The following is a 19,914-nucleotide window of genomic DNA, read 5'->3' on the forward strand; positions in this document are numbered from 1 at the left end:
AATGACTTTATAAACATATTGACAATAACATGGCATACAATAGTCAGTTTCTTAATGTTAAAAAAAAGCTTTTAAAATGTCATTATTGGTGCCTTTTCACCCAAAAGAACCAGGTTAATTTTAAGAGCTTTCTGGAAGGCCTACAAAGGACTGCAATTAGCAGAAACCTGCCATGGTAATTAATTCAATCTGGAGATAGTCAGGTTTGTGGGAAAAGCTGCTTCTAGCACAATATTTTTCAAACCACTCCTGAAGATGTAAGAAATTTGATTTATGCTAAACATAATTGGTACTTCAAATGGTGTAATTTTATTTGTGCTGGTTTGGCCAATTGCGGATGAATCATATTGAATAAATCCAACCACAGCCTAGTTGAAGCTCCAGGCCAAGAAGCTTAATTAATATCCCAGACCTCAGCAACGTGAAAAAAAAATCTTTTCTTCCCTCACCCCCCCACCTTCCAACATGCTGAAATTACTTCAGAAAACACTTTTAGACCAGTTACATGTGGAAACACACACCTTTCCCTTTCAAGCATTTGTCAGCTAAGCATTTTTCACATGTTGGCATGTCCTTGTTACTTCTCATTAACTATCCTGAGATTAACAAGCAATGTGTGATTTGATTCATTAGCAATGATCCAATGATACTGATTATGTGACTTACGGAAGGATTGTAGACATTAAAAGCAGAGGGGGTCACTTTGTGTGCTAATGTAAAGGTTTAGAAATAAAACTTGGGAGAGACACATAGCCATTGTCTGAATTAAGATTATATTTTCTACTATATTACTCAAATTCTTATGATCTCCTGTTCAACTAGTGTAAAAGTGATATGCATCAGTTAAATAATTGTGTTTTTGTAGGTAGTAGTATAAAACCCCTGGTTACAAACAGGTCTGTGTACAGCAGGGTAGTATCACTAGCCTTTCTATGGGGCTGGTGCTCCAATCCATCTGGGAGGGGGAAAAGAATGTACGACTGAAACAGCCGAGTTTCTAATTTTTCCCTGCAGCAGAAGTCAGTAATGGATCAAAATGAAAGCTTCTGTTATCTCCAGTCTGGAAATGATTATTATAAAATACAGGCCTGCAATGTTGTTTTATAGGGGTGATTACAGCCAGAATTGTTATATTAGTCAATTTTATCACTTGTAACTGCAAGGAAGCAGGTTCCCTCTTTTGTGCAAATTGTGTCCAGCTGCTATAGCATTTTTATTGGCCTCTGGCTCAATGATAGGCTGGGGTTTTATTAGCCAATCAGAGTATGGTTCTGTCACGCTCACACAGAGAATAGATTGCAGCTCCTTGTTAATGATATGGAAACGAAATTAGTTGCTGCAGGCTCCTGACAGACTGGTGCTGTAAATGTAAATTAGAGAGAATGAGAAAAGAATATTCTACTGTGGTAGACCATCCTCACCTTCCTTAAAGAATGTATAGCAACATAGAAAGGTTATGATCTTGCTTATAAAACATTACAGTGCCTGAATTTGCCAGAACAGAGGGTTGGTTTGTTAGGCTTTTTTCCAAGAAAATGTTGCTGGAAGTGTGAAGTAATAATGGTGCTGTGAGGGCAACAGAGCAACTGGGACCTCAATGAACAGTGGAACAAATGATGCATCATTTTAAGCATTGAAATTATAGGACTGATAAATAAACAGCACAAGAAATTTGAAGGCAGATGAATTACTGGTCAGAAACTTCACTAATAAGTCACTGTTCTATGGTGTACTGCTGGATTTTACCTACAGAGCTGTGTAAATATTCACTACTTCCACACAACTGATCCCAACTGCACTCCACCATTGGACTACTCAAGGAATTCAATGGTGGATCATGAGCTTATACAGTTTCCCAGTATTTATGCTGGAAAATCTGTCCGCTTCACCTGCACCAATTTAAATCTTTTGTGGAACCAGTGGCATCATTCATTTCAATAATGTGGAATGGTAGCAAGGGAGATAAGTGCATTACAGGTAGTTTACAATTTTGATTTAATTGAATTCATTAAATGTGTTTTCAGTGTTTAAAGAAACAAATGTTTAATTTTTTTGGTGGTTTAAACAGTTTGCTTTTTCTTCTTAAATAGTGTGTTTAATAGTACGTCAAATATTGTGAGCAATTTTGGGCCACGTTTCTAAGGAAAGATGTGCTGGCCCTGGAGAGGGTCCAGAGGAGGTTCACGAGGATGATCCCAGGAATGGAAGTTTTAACATATGAGGAGCATCTGATGTCTCTGGGCCTGTACTCAATGGAGTTTAGAAGGATGGGGGGGATCTCATTGAAAACTACCAGATATTGAAAGACCTGGATAGAGTGGACGTAGAAAGAATGTTTCCATTAGTAGGAAAGTCTAGGACCAGAGGGCACAGCCTCAGAATAAAGGGACTTCCTTTTAAAACTGAGATGAGAAGGAATTTCTTCAGCCGGGTGGTGAATCTGTGGAATTTGTTACCACAGAGAGCTGTGGAGGCCAAGTCATTGGGTGTACTTAAGGCAGAGATTGACAGGTTCTTGAATGATAAAGGGGTTAAGAGTTACTGGGAGAAATCAGGGGAATGGGGTTGAAAAAAACATCAGCCATGCTTGAATGGTGGAGCAGACTCGATGGGCCAAATGGCCTAAATTCTGCTCCTGTATCTTACGATCTAAATAGTTCTTGAAATTTTAAGATTGTCATGGACATGCTATTGCCTTGATAGCCTGAGGCATGCTGAACTGCCTGTCAAAGCATTTCAGTGGGATTACCAACCAATGAGGCCTTGCACTGCTCGGTGTCTGCCAATCTGGTCGGAACCAGCTTCTTTGTGAAGTGTGGACTGGAGACCTCACCCAGGTAAGACCTTGCTTAGCAGCTAGGCAACCAGGGAGCACAATTGCAAGCAGCTTTTTACAGTTTCCAAGCCAAAACGTGTTGTCATTGTCTTCCTTGCCACAAGTTGCTGGCCGATATACACATCAATAATGATGCATGCCAGTTAGATGCCATTTTTTCATCAAATTTCAATGCATTTTGCTTTTGGAAAATTATTGATAAAATTATTTATTCAAAACATAAATAAAATATAGTCTGTTATATCTCAAAGAAACGGATAATGAGATCATTTTCAATAAACACAGCAGGGAATTGGAGGAACCTATAGAATAAAGGACTAAAATTATGAATCAGACCCTGCTACAAATGATAGAACAAAAATGAATACCAGCTTTCCATGTGGAAATTCGAGGTTCAAAGAAGTATGCAACTGCAACCAATTTTAAATGATATTTATACCAATCTACTTTAGTATTTATATTCCCTTTCTCCATCTCTCACTTTCTATAATTCTCTATTTTGTATCAATGTTTACTTCAACTCAGGTGACCTATAACTATAATGATCATATTCCTATCCACTGTCTCATGCCCTTTGTTCAGCTTTGTTAGCCTGGATCTTACTGATGAATGCTGGTGGTTCTGATGTTCTCCAAAATCACAGTGGGAAATTGAAAGAAACTTTGTGGAAATTACTGTTGGACGTATCTGGTTATATTTTCCACTTCTAATTCTTGGAACAATGAAATCACAATTTTTTGGGTTTACTTCCATTAACATTCTTCTATGAAATCTTGCTTAATCTCTGCCAGTGGCAGTCTCTGGTGATAATGACATGTCACAGTTCAGCATTCTGCATCTGAACATCTTTACTTAAATAATTAGCAGAAACTTAACCAGTATATCCATTGCCATGTAGTATTAATCCAGCTCAAGCTAGCACAATTCTATGTCTGTGCCTAAGAAAATCATCAATTTATTGATAGGTCTCTGCCTAAGTATATAATGTAGCCCTGGAGTAAACTTCTTTTCACCTTGTACACTTTATGGTTTGGCTTCTGCATTGCTTTTTTTTTCTGAGAAGTATCTTACTAGGAATTATTTCCCTTGAAAATAGAAGTACATATGTTTGGGTGTGTGGCCCCAAGATAACTGACAGCTTGCTGATTATAGTGCTGGACTAGTACCCCAGAGATGGTAAAGGCTAAACTGTCCTCTGAAGCACACATTTTACTTGAGCTATTTAGTGGTTAACTCTCAAAAATGAGGTTCAAAAAATACACAGACACACTTCTAACAAAAAGTGGCAAGGTCAGCTTGCAGATCTGGTAGATCATAATGCAAATCAGTGTGTAATGTTGCCATTTTACAACTTCATGCTTCAGCCAACACCCTAGCTTAACCTTGAACAGCTAAGTGTATATTAAACAAAATGAAGGAGCTGCCACCATTGCCATTAAAAGGGATTGTGCTCCTTATAGTTTGTTTGCTGGATTGCTTGTTTCTGTCAGTTAATTTTATGGTCTGGAAGGTGCTGAAATACATTTTTTTGTTATAGAAGGCTGTACTAGAGGATATTGCTTCTAAGTAACTGGTAGGACTTCCTCTGGGAACTGAGAGAATGGAGAAAGGTCAAACACAGCAGGACCAGCTGCTAGAAAAGGAAGGAGGAGGAGGGAAAGAAAAGCTCTTAACAGGAGACTAAATTTGCCAAGAGTCCTTAGGGAGCCATTCTTTTACACCATTTTCAGCAAGGACCAACAACTTAATTGCTTTACACAGGAGGTTGAGTCTACAGTCCTTCTACAAATGATGCCACTCCTGCAGAACACAGTAGAGACTTTTAGAGGTCTGGATACTTCCAGGCTGCTTCTAGATATATGACTTCCATCATCCAGTCTATAGTACACTGATGTAATAAGAGATGCCACTGTGGTGCTCTACACAAAGAGAAACAGTTCAGAGTCATTCCTTCCCACCAGAGACAAGCAGTGGAATGAAAATTAAGGTTTGCACAGATTGCAGGCTTTCCTGTGGTGCACAGTGCTATTCACACAGGCTCATTCCTTTCTCTGCATGTTAACTTGGGCATTTTAATTAAGTGAAAGGGATTTCATTTCCTCATTATCCATCTGGTGCGTGACCACAGGTAGTAGCCTCCTTCATTCTGTAGTGTTCTTCTGTGCCACCACTATCCGACCCATCAATGCAAGTCAAATGCTAGCTACTCAGTGATAAATTTATCCCCTTTTGGCTTATAACTCTGATCAGGAACCCATATTCAATTGCACATCATGTCTGCAATAATAACCATGCTACCATTGATAACATTGCCTTCAGTGTACTCAAGCATCTCTTCCAGTGTTTTCTTCTATGAAAGAACCCTCTGGTAATCAACCCATGAGAGTGTGCTGCATTTTGCACAACCTCTCCATTTGAGTTATGGTCCTTGCCACCTACTGAAGAAAAGAAGCACAAAAATAAGAAGGAAGAGGAAGCCCATCAGTTAGTTGAGAAACAGGTAAATGAATGGAAGATACAATAAAGATAGAGCTGCAGGTGATCATAATATACAAGCAACCCCAGTAACATCAGTCGTACCTCCCCATCACAAACTGCCCCAAACCTTTAACTTTCCATGTCATTGAACCATTACAACATCTTATATCCTATAGCAGCAAAATAAAAACACCTGAAAGATGCCCAGTATTAATTTAATCATTATATAATGTATACAGAAGTAAACAAATCACTCTTAATAAAAACAGAAAATTCTGGAGATACTCAACAGTTTATGTAGCATGTGTGGAGAGAGAAAAAGAGTTAATGTTTTGGGTCAGTAATCAGAACATTCCAGATATGATGAAAGGTCATCAACCTGAAACATTAACTCTGTTTTTCTTTCAACAGTACTGTCTGATCTATCGAGTATGCCCATAATTTTCTATCTTTATTTTGTTTTTCCAGCATCTGCTTTTGTTTTGCTTGTAAATGAATCCTGCACATTCCCTTCATGCCTGACTTCCCTGCGCCTTTGCACATAATTTTCCTTATAAAGGAGCATCCCCTTGGCTACTGAATGGTTGATAGGAGACTCCCTGCTAATAAAAGGAATCCAGATGGGCTTGGCGGGCAACCTCAAGCAACTGTGAGCATGGCTTCAGCTTGGCCTGGATTTCATTGGTCAAGACTGGCTAACCAAAAGGGAAGGCCAAGAACACAAAAGAATGGGAAGGCTAGGAGTAGGAATTCTGTCATTAAGAGAAACTATCATAGAAATCCGGACCTCAGCAATCCAGCTGGTCGATTGAAGAATAGGTTGGTGGATTGTTGTGATATCCCGGTTAGCTAGGTTATCTAAGATCTTAATGTCAGCAGTTTCCATTTGCAAATGAGCAGTCCAATTCTCTTTTACAGCACTCATAACTGTAATGGAAGATTTGATGAAAGCTGCTTGACAGATGGAGGTAACCACGTTTCACATTGAAAGGGATGGGGCCCAAGCTCTATACAAAGACCTGTGTCAAGTTGGTGCTGGCCTTCTCCATGATACTTGACCGTGAGTGCAGGTTTTCTGGCAGGATTTCCAGAGCAGTAAGCATTTGGGTGTATACCAATTGACTGCCTTCTGTATCTTGGATAACTGATGTCGTCATCTGATTCTTCAACAACCAGACTAATGCACAACAAGTCCTTCACCAACCAGAACTGAACCTTTTCCTGCGGCCTCGAATGGGACCGATGAATTTGTGCCTGGTCATATCATATGAATCCCTCCTCTTTCATAAACCTAACCTCTAAAATACAAGCAGTGTCACTGTCTGACCTGGTGCTTCAACTTTAAAATTGAGTGATGATACTTCTTTCTGTGACTGGGAAGACTCTAATTGTTGGGTATCTGTGAGTGAATAATAAAGGTATGGTTGTGAGTGAAATGGAGAGATGAGAAAGTTTGTACGAACATCATCTATAACTTGCACAATGGAACGGATTTTGGGATGAGGGAAAAGTGGAATGGTGAAAAGGGATTGGATGTGCAGTACCCTCACAATGATTCATTTCAGTGGCCACAATGTTAGCATTGATCCCCAGCATTATTTAACTAGATTCTGTCTTATGTTAGAGGAAAGTACCTGGGAGTACCACAGATTCTAAAATATACCAGGACAAGTCAGATGATTCAATGACATATGGGATGCTTTAATTTATTAGCTGAGGCCAAGACAATAAGAGCAGGGAGGATGCCAGAGTGGTATACAACAGTAGTTAGAACACAGCTTGTGTACTGTGTATAATTCTGTTTACAGGAAAGATGGGATCTTACTGGAGAAAGATGTGATCTTACTGGAAATGGCGTAATACAGATTTACAAGGATATTCCTGGGACTGGAAAATTATAGCTTGAGGAAAAATTGGAGAAGTTGAAGATTAGTAAAGATGCAGAAAATTATGAAGGATCTCGGTAGCATAAATATAAAGGACCTATTTCCCTTAGAAAAGGGTCAAAAATAGGAGCCATAGATTTAAAGTAATCGGTGAAAGAATTAGAATGAAGATTGTTTTGTTTTCACCCAGTGTGGATAGAAGTCTGGAACGCTCTGACTGAAAGTGTGATAGCAGCAGCAAACTTTGTCAGGTACAAACAGTACATGGATGTTTTACCTCAGGGTCCATAACCTGCAAGGCTGTGGACGAGGTGCTGGAAGGTAGGATTAGGTAGGAAATGACAAGGACACAAAGGGCCAAATGGACTTTGTTGTCATAACAATTTGGTCATTCTTTTAATCACTTCTGATTATTTTGCACAAAATTGAGAAATGCACAAGGATTCTTTTCACACAATTTACACCTTTTAACATTTTCATTATGTACATCTTTTTTATACATTATAATTCAGCTGTTCAAATGCAGAGACATTTAGATGTATAGACCAGGAAAATAATCCATTTTCTAGCTGACTCACTGGTGCCACCAATTAAAATTATTTGCTCCTTAGAGTTAATTTTGCTACTAATTATGTGCTGTCCATGTCTGTTCTGCAAAGAGCAAGGGATTTCAGGACGTGTGTGTTGATAATTATTGGGAAGCGTCACCCCTGGCAAATGTCAAGCTAGCACTGGTGGAGCTGAGCACCGTGATCAACAGTCATCGTGGGGGACTTCAACCAGGCCAGCTTGAAGAAGTCTCTGACCAGTTATCACCAACATGTCGTCTGCGGAACCAGAGGAGCCAACACACTCGATCACTGTTACACCACCATCAACAACACTTACCGTGCCATCCCGCTCCCACACTTTGGCAAGTCCAATCACCTGGCTGTGCTTCTACTCCCAACACATAGGCAGAGACTGAGGACCGCAGCACCAGTGGTGAGGACCGTGAAGGTATGGTCAAGGGAGACGGAGGAGTGTTTACAGGACTCTTTGAATCTGTGGACTGGACCATTTTCAGGGCATCATCTTCGGATCTGAATTAATATATCACGGCCGTCACCGACTTCATCAAAACCTGCGAGGATGAGTGTTTGCCTTTGAGAGCATACCAAGTTTTGCCAAACCAGAAGCCCTGGATGAACCAGGAGATTCACAGTGTGCTGAGGGCTAGATCTGTGGCATTCAAGACTGACGATCCAGAATCCTACAAGAAGTCCAGGTATGACCTATGGAAGGCCATCGTGAGAGTGAAAAGGCAATTCCGTGTGAAGATAGAGACACAATTGGATGCACGACAGCTGTGGCGGGGTTTGCATGCCATTACTTCCTATTAGGTGAAACTTAACAGCATAAATGGCAGTGATGCTTCACTTCCCGATGAGCGCAATACCTTTTATGCACGCTTTGAAAGGGAGAATAACACTACATCTTACGAATCCCCACAGCATCTGGCGACCCCATTATGTCTGTCTCGGAGGCAGATGTCAGAACATCCTTCAAGAGGGCGAACCCCGCAAGGCATCAGGCCCCAACAGTGTACCTGGCAGGGTACTGAAAATATGTGCCAACCAACTGGCTGGAGTGTTCAAGGACATCTTCAACTTCTCACTGCTGCAGTCGGAGGTTTCCACCTGCTTCAAAAGGGCATCAGTCATACCAGTGCACAAGAAGCAGGGTGAGCTGCCTCAACGACTATTGCCCAGTAGCACTCACATGTAGTGTGGTGAAGTGCTTTGAGAGGTTGGTCATGGCTACAATTAACTCCTGCCTGAGCAAGGACCTGGACCTGCTGCAATTTGCCTACCAGCACAACAGGTCTACAGTGGACACAATCTCACTGGCTCTCCACTCAAACAATAGCAAAACATACGTCAGGCTGCTGTTTATGAATTACAGCTCGGCATTCAACACCATCATCCCCTCAGTATTAATCAACAAGCTTCAAAACCTGGGCCTCTGTACCTCCCTCTACAACTGGATCCTCAACTTCCTTATTGGAAGACCACAGTCAGTACGGATTGGTAGTGACATCTCCTCCTCGCTGACAGTCAACACAGGCGCACCTCAAAGATGCATGTTTAGCCCACTGCTCTACTGTCTCTACACTCATGACTGTGTGGCTAAGCATAGTTCAAACGCCATCTATAAATTCGCCGATGACACCACTGTTGTTGGCAAAATCTCAGATGGCAATGAGAAGGCATACAGGAGTGAGATAATTTGGCTGGTTGAGTGGTGTTGCAAGAACAACCTCGCGCTCAATGTCAGAAAGACCAGAGAATTGATTGTGGAATTCAGGAAGGAGAAGTTTGGAGAACACATACCGGTCTTCATTCAGGGGTCAGGGGTCATTGGTGGAAGGGGTGAGCAGCTTCAAGTTCCTGGGTGTCAACATCACGGAGGATCTATCCTGGGCCCAACACATTGATGCAGTCATGAAGAAGGCACACCAGCGGCTCGACTTCGTTAGGAGTTTGAGGAGATTTGGTATGTCACCAAAGACTGTTAAAAATTTCTTTAGATGTGTGGTGGAGAGCATTCTGAGGTTGCATCACCCCTGGTATGGAGGCTCCAACGCTCAGGATCGAAAGGGGTTGCAGACTTGGCCAGCTCCATCACAGGCACAACCCTCCCCACCATTGAGGACATCTTCATGAGGCAGTGCCTCAAGAAGGTGGCATCCATCACCAAGGACCCTCACCTTCCAGGACATGCCTTCTTCTTGTTACTACCATTGGGGAGGAGGTAAAGGAGACTGAAGACCCACACTCAATGATTTAGAAACAGCTTCTTCTCCTCTGCCATCAGATTTCTGAACAGTCCATGAACCCATGAACACTACGTCATTATTCCTTTTTTTGCACTACTTATTTATTTTGTAATTTGTAGTAATTCTTATGCCTTTGCACTGTACTGCTGCCACTCTGCTTTGGAGCACCTAGGCAACAGCAAAACATATGTCAGGCTGCTGTTTATCAATTACAGCTCAGAGTTCAACACCATGATCCCCTCAGTATTAATCAACAAGCTTCAAAACCTGGGAGGGAAGGGTTAGCTAGATCTTAGAGCAGGATAACATGTCGGTACAACGTCATGGGCCGTTCTATGTTCAGCCAGCAAATCCATCACCATCCATCCTGCTGGTCTCTCAAACATTCGTTCTTATGTATGTGCTTGCGGGCTTGCCCCCAGCACATTCTCAGTAACACATGAAGAAGCATTTCACTGTGTGTTTTGATGTACATGTGACTAATAAATAAATAGCTTAATAGCTAGCTTAGCTGTGAATATGTCGGGCATTCGTAACCTGGGGAGGACCTGTACAGTTGTATGGGTCAGACTGAATGGATCAGAGGTTCTTTCCCTGCCCGTGATTTTTCATTTTTTTGTAACTGATTGCTGTTGCTTCTGTCAAAGGCAATGCTTTGTAGCATGTCCATAATGTCACTGCCTTGGTTATCTATGAGAACATACATAAGGAAACTGCTATACCAGTAAATAAATGAAGCATGCCAAAGGGAGGGCACCAAAGGCGTAGAAGTTATAATAATATCACTAGAAAATAAATATTTGACCAACTATGGGGGCTAAAGGCTAACAGGCTCCCTGGTCCTGATGGCTGACAGTCTGGGTCATAAACAAAGTAGCTACAGAGAAAGTGTCAGTTGTAATCTCTCTGGAATCTGCAGAGGTCCTCAAGGAAAACTGCAAATGTAACAGTGCTTTTGAAAAAAGGAAGTAGACAGAAAGCCATGGACCACTTAACCTAATACCTGTCATTTGGAAAATGCTAAAATCTATTATTTGGTGCTCCTTGGGAATTGTTCTACTAACATTAGGGTGGAGATTGTTTGTGAATTCAGTGAGACTGTCGACATGGTGTCATCCTGAGAGGGAGGATGTTCTGTTCCCATTACCTGATTCCTCTTGTACTAAACTGTAGGTGTGCCTCTGCTGACCTGCAGGAAAGCAGTTTCGAGGAGATCCATATCCATGTTGGACTGAGAGTTCCTATCTGTTCACTTTTTCCAGCCAGCCTAAGGCAGAGAAGTTGTTGGAGCCCAGAGTCTAGGTAGCCCTAGTGTGAGCATTTATGAGAGATGATATTGCTGGTGCCAAAGCCCTGCTAAGAGAACCCAGCTGCAGCATCGGCTGAGATGACCACTGGTTCCATCAATGCTTTCATTGTCAATACCAGTGTCCAGACCAAACACAAGGACATTTGTTGGCAGTGGTCTGGCACAACCTTCAATATAAGTTAGTCACATCATAGGCAGTTTAATTCAGAATGTAGGAAGGATTTATTGTAAAACTAGCAGTCCAAAGGACGCCTTACTCTTCAGCAAATCAGGAGGACTTCTCCTCCAGTGAGTTCTCAATTCTATCTGCAGCCTACCCCGGTCACCTCTACTCTGTGTAAACCCCTCCAACTCACTGGACTAGGCATTGTGTCAAGCATGGAATGCATACTGAGACAGTCAGTGCATCAGACCCACTCTACTTTCTTCCAGGCTCGTGGAGGAGTTATTTTCATATGTACACAGTGGGAAAGGTGTTACCATTGTCTTCCATGGCAGATTCACCATCAGCAATTCAGCTAAGCTTTAGATAGTGCTCAAACATGCTTTCTTCCAACTATGAGGGCTATTTTCATGATAAAGACACTGCTAGTTTTGCAACAGCAACTTCAAATATGCATTGTAAGTCAATTGACGTCACAGTTGCATGCCCAGAGGGCTCCATGCACAGGCAAATCATACATACTGAAGCATGCACTTCTGTTGCCCAATGTGGCTCATGCTTGCTTGAGAATGCTAATAAGTTGCTTCCATTCAACTGTGTAGTGTGAATAAAATATTGTTAACACTCAGACTGCAGATTTCTATGTCAGTGCTTGTAAAAATGTGAGCAAAAATGGAAGCACTTTTAGAAAAGACCCTCCCCCCTCCTTTCTGTGTGTGTGTGTGTGCGTGCGTGCGTGCGTGTGTGTGTGTGTTAGGGTAATCATGTTTGGAAGAGTAAGAGGGAAATGCCATCTTGAATACAGAATGTTATACCCTCTCTCTGTCAATATGTTTATTGCTTTGAACTCTATTGGTAACAATTTAGTGGATCTCTTCTTGAAATTCAAGCCATGTCATATATGCATCACTTCTACAAGAAATGTTTGGGTGGTTTCATATGTGCCTTGTTGAAATGCTTTTTAAAATTAAGAACCATGTCGGAATATTATATATGTTAAGAAGAAGAATAAACACATCTAGACAGGAGACTGGAGGGTGAACTGCTGCAGAATTTCTGCCCCTAAGCTTGATTGTGAATCTTTTGCTTCTTCATAGAAACTGTTCTGTAGTCACTCTCTCCACCACAGCCAAGTCATTTCCTAAAGCATTAGTCTCCAATCTCAAGGGAAATTCTTACATTTCACCTTATCTCCAAGCACCTTTCTGACTGAGTTAAAGAATTGGGTTGCTCTTTCTGATGTCATGTTGTTTTCTGCCTCACTAACGTACTGTCCATTAACAATGTTTAAAGTGTATATTCTACTTACGTGACTCTGCAAATTTTATTAAAATAGACAGTGATAGTGATAATTTAGGTTGTGGACAAAAATCCTCAATCTTCTATTGCTTAATTTCTATTTCATTGTTGTAACATTCAAAATATGTTTTTTTCAAATTCTTCCTTTGCCTTTTGAATTAGTGGCATATTTTCTTGCTTCTCTCCATTTTAACTTCTTTGATTCTGGAAACAGCTTACATACTGAATACTCATTTCTCTAAAATTCACTCTCCTTTTGGGAACACTAAGTTGCTGTGAATGTAACAACATTTTTCTCATCTATAATCAGTATATATTAGAAAAATTGTGGAATTCAGCTAAAGGCAATGAATTTGGTTGATAATCTTTGTCTTTTTTTTACCATATTTAAATATTTTTTCTAATGGATACAGTTTAATCTTTCCCCTTCCAATTGATCACTTTTGCTTTATTATTTTTCCAGTTGCAGCCTGATTCTCATTTCCTTCCATGTCTGCTTTCTTTTCAAAAAATCTTTATCTTCATACTGCTTATTAATTTTTGAGCAAGGTGAGATCTTCAATTAGTCATAAACAATTAGGAAGTTTCTCATTTAAATTAGAAGCAAATTTAATGACCTGCTTGTGTTTATTATGTGATTAATATCCTCTTATGTATTGACAGACTGATTTTAAAAAATGAGACAACTGTATGATCTTTCTAAGAGATAATCTTTTTTGAAGCGGCATTCATTGTTGATAATGTAATAATCATCCAGTTTTATATTACATTCTCCCACTGGCAATTTTTCAGTGTTACTTCTGTTTACTTCTGTTTAACAACTGCAAATAAATATTATTGCCCAAATGTAAAACACTGCAGATGCCGTAAATTAGTAAAAAGCTGGTCAGGCAGCATCTATGGAGAAAGAAATACTTAACATTTCAGGTTCATGACCTATAAACTGAAATGGGAAATAAAACAAATTCCAGAGAAAGGGGGAAGGGAAAGAGGGAATAAAAGTTGACATTGCCAGCTGAAAGAGGATATTAAAGTCTAGTGAATAACAAAAGTACATCCGGAGGTGGTGTAAATATGAGGAGGCAGTAAAATCTGAAATTACCAGAAGTGGAGAGAGAAAAAAACTGGAAGCTGGAAACATGAGTTAAAAGGTTGGAATGACTGATTACCAAAATGTCAAATTTATTGTTGAGTCCAGGTGGCTGTAATGTGTCTAAATGGAAGATGAAATACTGTTCCTCAAGCTTACATTAAGTTTCGTTGGAACGGTGTAAGAAGCCAAAGAAAGGAAGGCCAGAATGGGAGTGAGATGGAGAATTAAAGTGACAGGCAACTATAAACTCCGGGTCATACTTGCCCACTGAATGGAGGTCACCCAATCAGCAGGTGGATTTCCAGTGTAGTGGAGATCATATCATGAGTACCAAATGCATTGTACGCTATTTACTCCAAAATTGAATATTCATGGAAACCAATAAAAATATTTTAGAGCCAGTCATATAATATTACTACAGCATGTTTACTGCTTTTTATATGAAATTAGTAATTGTACTCCTTAGACTACCAAGTTTAAATTATTTCATAGAGATTTTAACTGTGTAAAGTGTTTTTTTTATTCCATGAGTATTTCACAGTTACATAATAAATGTGCCTCCAAATCAAATCACTGTGAAATCTAGCTAGTGCCATTTTGTTTTGCACATTCTGTCTAGAAAATCATCGGTGTCAAAGCCTTTTACTATTATGACTACAACCTGGAATCCTTGTCCACCTTGCTTCATCACTCCACCTTCATATGTTTTTTTATTTTCAAACTCAACTGTTGTAATCATACCTTTGGTTAACTTTCCTTATCTTTTTCTTTACTTGTTAGGTCACCTGCATAGCTCTTTAGAGGTAATGAATTGACCTGTACGATCGGTATGCAAGACAAGTTTTTCACTGTACCTCGGTACAAGTGACAATAATAAACCAATACCAATACTCTTATCATAAAAAGTTCCATAATTCAAAAAAACAACTCTTCTTCATTCTAACAAGAACAAATAAGTTTCAGATGGGAGATTATTGTCACCTTGGCTTCTTTGGTCATGGATAGCCTTTAATCCTTGGAATTGCATTTGTCATTTGTCATCCTGTCTAAGAACTACCCAAGCTCACAAAGAAGCAGTCAACCATGAACCTTATAATTATTTGCCATGTTATGTATCTTAAAGCACTGTTATTATTAACAACAGAGTACAGAGCTACACATTTATTTTGCAGGTGCATTGTTCCAACTATCTAATATTTTCTTTTTCAGATTGTTTGCCTGCAAGATTTTTTTGGAGATGATGATGTCTTTGTCGCATGTGGTCCAGAAAAGTACCGATACGCCCAGGATGACTTTTTGCTGGACAGTAGTGGTAAGATTCTGTGGCTCATTAAGTTTAGGATTCAGACTGAATATCATTTTCCTCCAGGGGAATGCTAAAAAGACAAGGAGATTTTCCACTGCTCTATTTTGGATGAGTCATTAATTATCTTTTTTATCAGCAATGACATGGATTATTTTGTTAGAAATTATGCTAAGAGATAGATGAATTATTTTTTTTAAATTGCTGTTTGATTTCTGAGCAGATTGCCATTATTTAACATCAAATATTTCAGTTACAGTGCATTCAAATGAACCTCATTACATCTTTCCAGATTGGCTCAATTTTCAATTGTTCATTTGGTTTAGAAATACAGAACATGCAGCTTTTATTCAGAAATAATTCACAGTTTAATTCCCTGGTTGGTGCTGAGTTACATGTTCTGAAATTGCAAACATGTTAAGAACATAGAACAGCACAGCACAGAACAAGCCCTTCGGCCCACAGTGTTGTGCCGACATAGCTTTTCCCTGCTACCTACAGAATGCCCATATCCCTCTATTTTCCTCTCATTCATGTGCTCATCCAAGCCCCTCTTAAAAGCCCCCACTGAATTTGCCTCTACCACCCTCTGGTATTGGATCACTCAATAATGGGGAAAAATATATTGCTTGTCCACCCTATCTATGCCCCTCATAATTTTATACACTTCCAACAGGTCACCCTCAGCCTCTGCCACTTCAGAGAAAAGAACCCAAGTTTGTCCAGCCTCTCCTGATAGCACATGCCCTATAATCCAGGCAGCATCCTGGTAAACCTCCTCTGCACCCTCTCTAAAGCCTTGTCATCCTTCCTGTAGTGAGGTGACCAGAATTGCACGCAATACTCTAAATGCAGTCGAACCAGAGTTTTACAGAGATGTTGTTTTCTGTTGTTTGACAGAAAGTGATAGAGTGACCAAAGGTCACCCCCTTAACCTTTATCCTTTATCCAGTGGCCCTATAGAAATCTATGTTACCATATATGTTCTGTGTAAGCTTGGCTGTGATGCCTCAGAAGTTGAATGTCTTTTTTATCATATTACCATGTCTCAAATGGATAGTGGCCACTCAGGGAGGTGGCAGAAGGAGATTGCCAGGTGAAGCAGGAAGGATGACTTCTTCACATGAAGCTAAAAAAAAGCAGATGAGAAACTTGATCAGGGTTAAAGGATCTTTTCATTTAAGAAACAGTCCTAACCAGCTGCTGCATTTACAAAGCCCATTCGATCATGATACATCATTTTACTCTGGAGCCTCATTGTCATCTTCTAGGGTGAACTCCTGCTTGAATCCATTGGGAATAGCAAGGAAAGCAGCATTTATGGCAGCAGGAGACCACTGCTGGAGATCTGTGGATTAGGTCAATCAAGAACAGCTAAGTCTGCAGGAGAACATGATCAAATGAGGAGGAAAGCCCCACACTCAGGAGGCCCAAAAGTCCCCAATAGGCCCCAGCAAAAAACATTTAAATTACCAGGGCCTCTTCTAACCACAATTACCTTTCACTAGTGTGTTCCATCACTAGTTTCTACTGATGATAAATTGGCAGTTAAATCTGCATTAGAATCTGAATACCCTCATTGGGATCTACTATTTTAATATCAATAGGACACCTGTAGCAGCTGTTTTTTTTAGATCGGAGTTGATGGAGCCAAAATGACAGCAGTTAAGAACTTGTCAGGAAAGCTGTAAAACTGTGTGAGGGACAATGTTTAACATTTGGACTCCAGTGTTTACTTTTGTAATCTGTTCAAGGCGGCTGAGACTCTTTAAATCTGTTCACTGTAACATCTTTTGTTTTATAAGGTCTTTGCAAGAAGATGCATATGTTGGTCATCTGTTTTGTTACTATTTCATTTGCAAGTGAATGTCTGGATTTTTGATGCATTGAATGTCACATACAAACAAAACAAAATATCTGACCTCATATTCCTCGGGTTCAGAGTTCTGCATTTCATGTCGAAGAAAATGAGAATATTTTTCCATTTGTTGCATAAGTGAGTGCACGAGTCTGACAGGAAAAAAATCAAATTATGCAGTTAAAATTTAAAATCTCTGAACCATTCCACACAAGTAGTTGAATGGCTTTATAATGGCAAATTTTACAATGCCATTGGGCAGATAGAGACCCTGAAATCAAATTCATTCTGTGTCAGATGCAAAGTAATAGGATTTAATAAATTAAAATCAATGTTCCCTTTGTTGATCTAATAATGTATATCAAGATTTTCTCTATGTCTTTATTAAATCTTGTGAATCTCATTGATGTTCTTTATACCAACTTGTCAACTTATTTCTAAATTGATAACATGCCTACCTACGGTAGTGTAGCGGCGTTTACAGCGCCAGAGACCCGGGTTCAATTCCAGCCACAGTCTGTAAGGAGTTTGTACATTCTTCCCGTGTCTGGATGGGTTTCCTCCGGGTGCTCCAGTTTCCTCCCATATTCCAAAAGACGTATGGTTTAGGAATTTTTGGGCATGCTATGCTGGCGCCGGAAGTGTGGCGACACTTGCGGGCTGCCCCCAGAACACTCTATGCAAAAGATGCATTTCACTGTGTGTTTCGATGTACATGTGACTGATAAAGATATCGTATCTTATCCAAGTAGAAACATGTTGTTTGAATCCTTCCTCTGGAGTCTTAAGCACAAAGTCTAGACTGGCACTCCAGTACACTACTGAGGGGGTGCTACATGATCAGAAAAGCTGATATTTGGAGCAAACATTGAGGTGAAGCCATGTCAGGTTAAAATAGAAGGTTCTATGGCACTATGTTAAAGGCAAGTATTTTAAGTTTTTCCTGGAGTCTTGAAAAAAATTCATCCTGCAACCAATATTTCTCGCTGTTGGTAAGAAAATAATTTGCGCACATCAGCTGAAGTATTTCTTATATTCTAAAAGGAAGGGATACTCAGTATCCAAATTAAATGAAAATTAAGAAAAAAAACCACAGATAATGGAAATCTGAAACAAAAACAGAAAATGCTGGGAAAACTCAACAGATCAGGTAGCATCTGTGCTCATCTTAAGGTGCTGAGAGGCAGGAGGCAGAGCAGCAGCAGGAAGCTTAAAAAAGAAAGAGTCCTTCTGATTGGCTTGTAGATCTTTTTTTTTGGAAAAGCATTTCTTATTGGCTAGTTGTGAGACATATCAGCCAATAATTGGAAAGCAGGGTCCAGCAGAGTTGTCATTGAGGAGTGACCATTGTAAGAGTGGGCCAGTGTTTGAGTGCAAAGTTAAGAGGCTTTGGCTTACAAGACTTCGGCGAGCAGAAGTGCAGGTAAGGTTACTTGAATTTCCTTTTTAAACTTAGAGCATTCAGATGGCAGTTAGTGCAGTGGCATGCTCCTCCTCTAGGACATGGGAGATCAGGGAGACTTGCAGTGTCCCTGAGGACTACACCTGTGGGAAGTGTGTCCAGCTGCAGCTCCTGACTAATCACATGAAGGAGCTGGAGTTGGAGCTGAATGGACTCAGTATCATCTGAGATGCTGAGAGTTTCATAGATATGAGTGTTAGCAAGGTGGTCACACCTAAGGTACAGGCAGAAAGTAGTTGGGTGATCACCAGGAAAGGAAAAGGGAGTAGGCAGATAGTACAGGATTCCCCTGTGGCCATCCCCCTCAAAAGCAAGTATACCATTTTGGATACTGTTGGGGGGGATGACCATTCAGGGAAGGCAGCAGTAGCCAGGTCTGTGGCGCCAGGACTGGTTCTGAGGCTCAGCGCAGAAGAGTGAAGGCAGAAAGGACTCTAGTGATACGGGATTCAATATTAATGGGGCAGACAAGAGATTCTGTGGCCGCAAAAGGGACTCTGGAATGACGTGTTGCCTCCCTGGTGCCAGGGTCCAGAATATCACAGAGCAGCTACAGAACATTCTCAAGGGGGAGGGTGAGCAGCCAAAAGTCATCGTGCACGTTGGCACAAATGACATAGGTAGAGAAAGGGATGAGGTCCTGTGGAGTGAATGTAGGGAGCTGGGGAGGAAGTTAAAAAAGCGGGATCTCGAGGGCAGTGCTACAAAACTCTGGTTGGACCACACTTAGAGTACTATGTCCAGTTCTGGTCGCCTCATTATAGAAAGGACGTGGAAGTGTTGGAAAGGGTGCAGAGGAGATTTACCAGGATGCTGCAAGGTTTGGAGAGTATGGATTATGAGGAGAGACTAAGCGAACTACGGCTTTACTCTTTGGAGAGAAGGAGGATGAGGGGAGACGTGATAGAGGTGTACAAAATATTAAGAGGGATAGAGTAGACAGCCAGCACCTCTTTCCCAGGGCACCAATGCTCAATACAAGAGGGCATAGCTTTAAAGTAAGGGGTGGAAGTTCAAGGGAGATATCAGAGGGAGGTTTTTTACCCAGAGAGTGGTTGGGGCATGGAATGCACTGCCTGGGGTAGTGGTGGAGGCAGGTACGTTTGTCAAGTTCAAGAGATTGTTAGATAAGCATATGGAGGAATTTAAAATAGGGGGATATGTGGGAGGAAGAGGTTAGATAGTCCTAGGTGTGGTTTAAAGGTCAGCACAACATGGTGGGCCGAAGGGCCTGTATTGTGCTGTATTATTCTATGGTTCTATGGTAGTAATCTCTGGATTACTTCCAGTGCCACGTGCTAGTGAGGGTAAGAATAGGAGGATATGGCAAATGAATGCATAGCTGAAAAATTGGTGTAGGGGGCAGGGATTCAGATTTTTGTACCACTGGGATATCTTCTGGGGCAGAA

General features: G+C 40.6%; 1 protein-coding gene across 5 annotated transcripts in view; it reads left to right on the top strand.

The window, feature by feature from the left end:
* dclk2a (doublecortin-like kinase 2a) overlaps nucleotides 1-19,914 on the top strand; it is a 272,001-nt gene that overhangs the window by 141,772 nt on the left and 110,315 nt on the right. For all 5 annotated transcript variants that reach the window (XM_052035871.1, XM_052035879.1, XM_052035888.1 and 2 more), the window contains exon 3: nucleotides 15,092-15,194. In XM_052035871.1, coding sequence (XP_051891831.1) covers nucleotides 15,092-15,194 — 103 coding nt within the window. The remainder of the gene's footprint in view (nucleotides 1-15,091; nucleotides 15,195-19,914) is intronic.

This window comes from Pristis pectinata, chromosome 2 (genome assembly GCF_009764475.1).
Source record: "Pristis pectinata isolate sPriPec2 chromosome 2, sPriPec2.1.pri, whole genome shotgun sequence".
Classification (NCBI taxonomy): Eukaryota; Metazoa; Chordata; class Chondrichthyes; order Rhinopristiformes; family Pristidae; genus Pristis; species Pristis pectinata.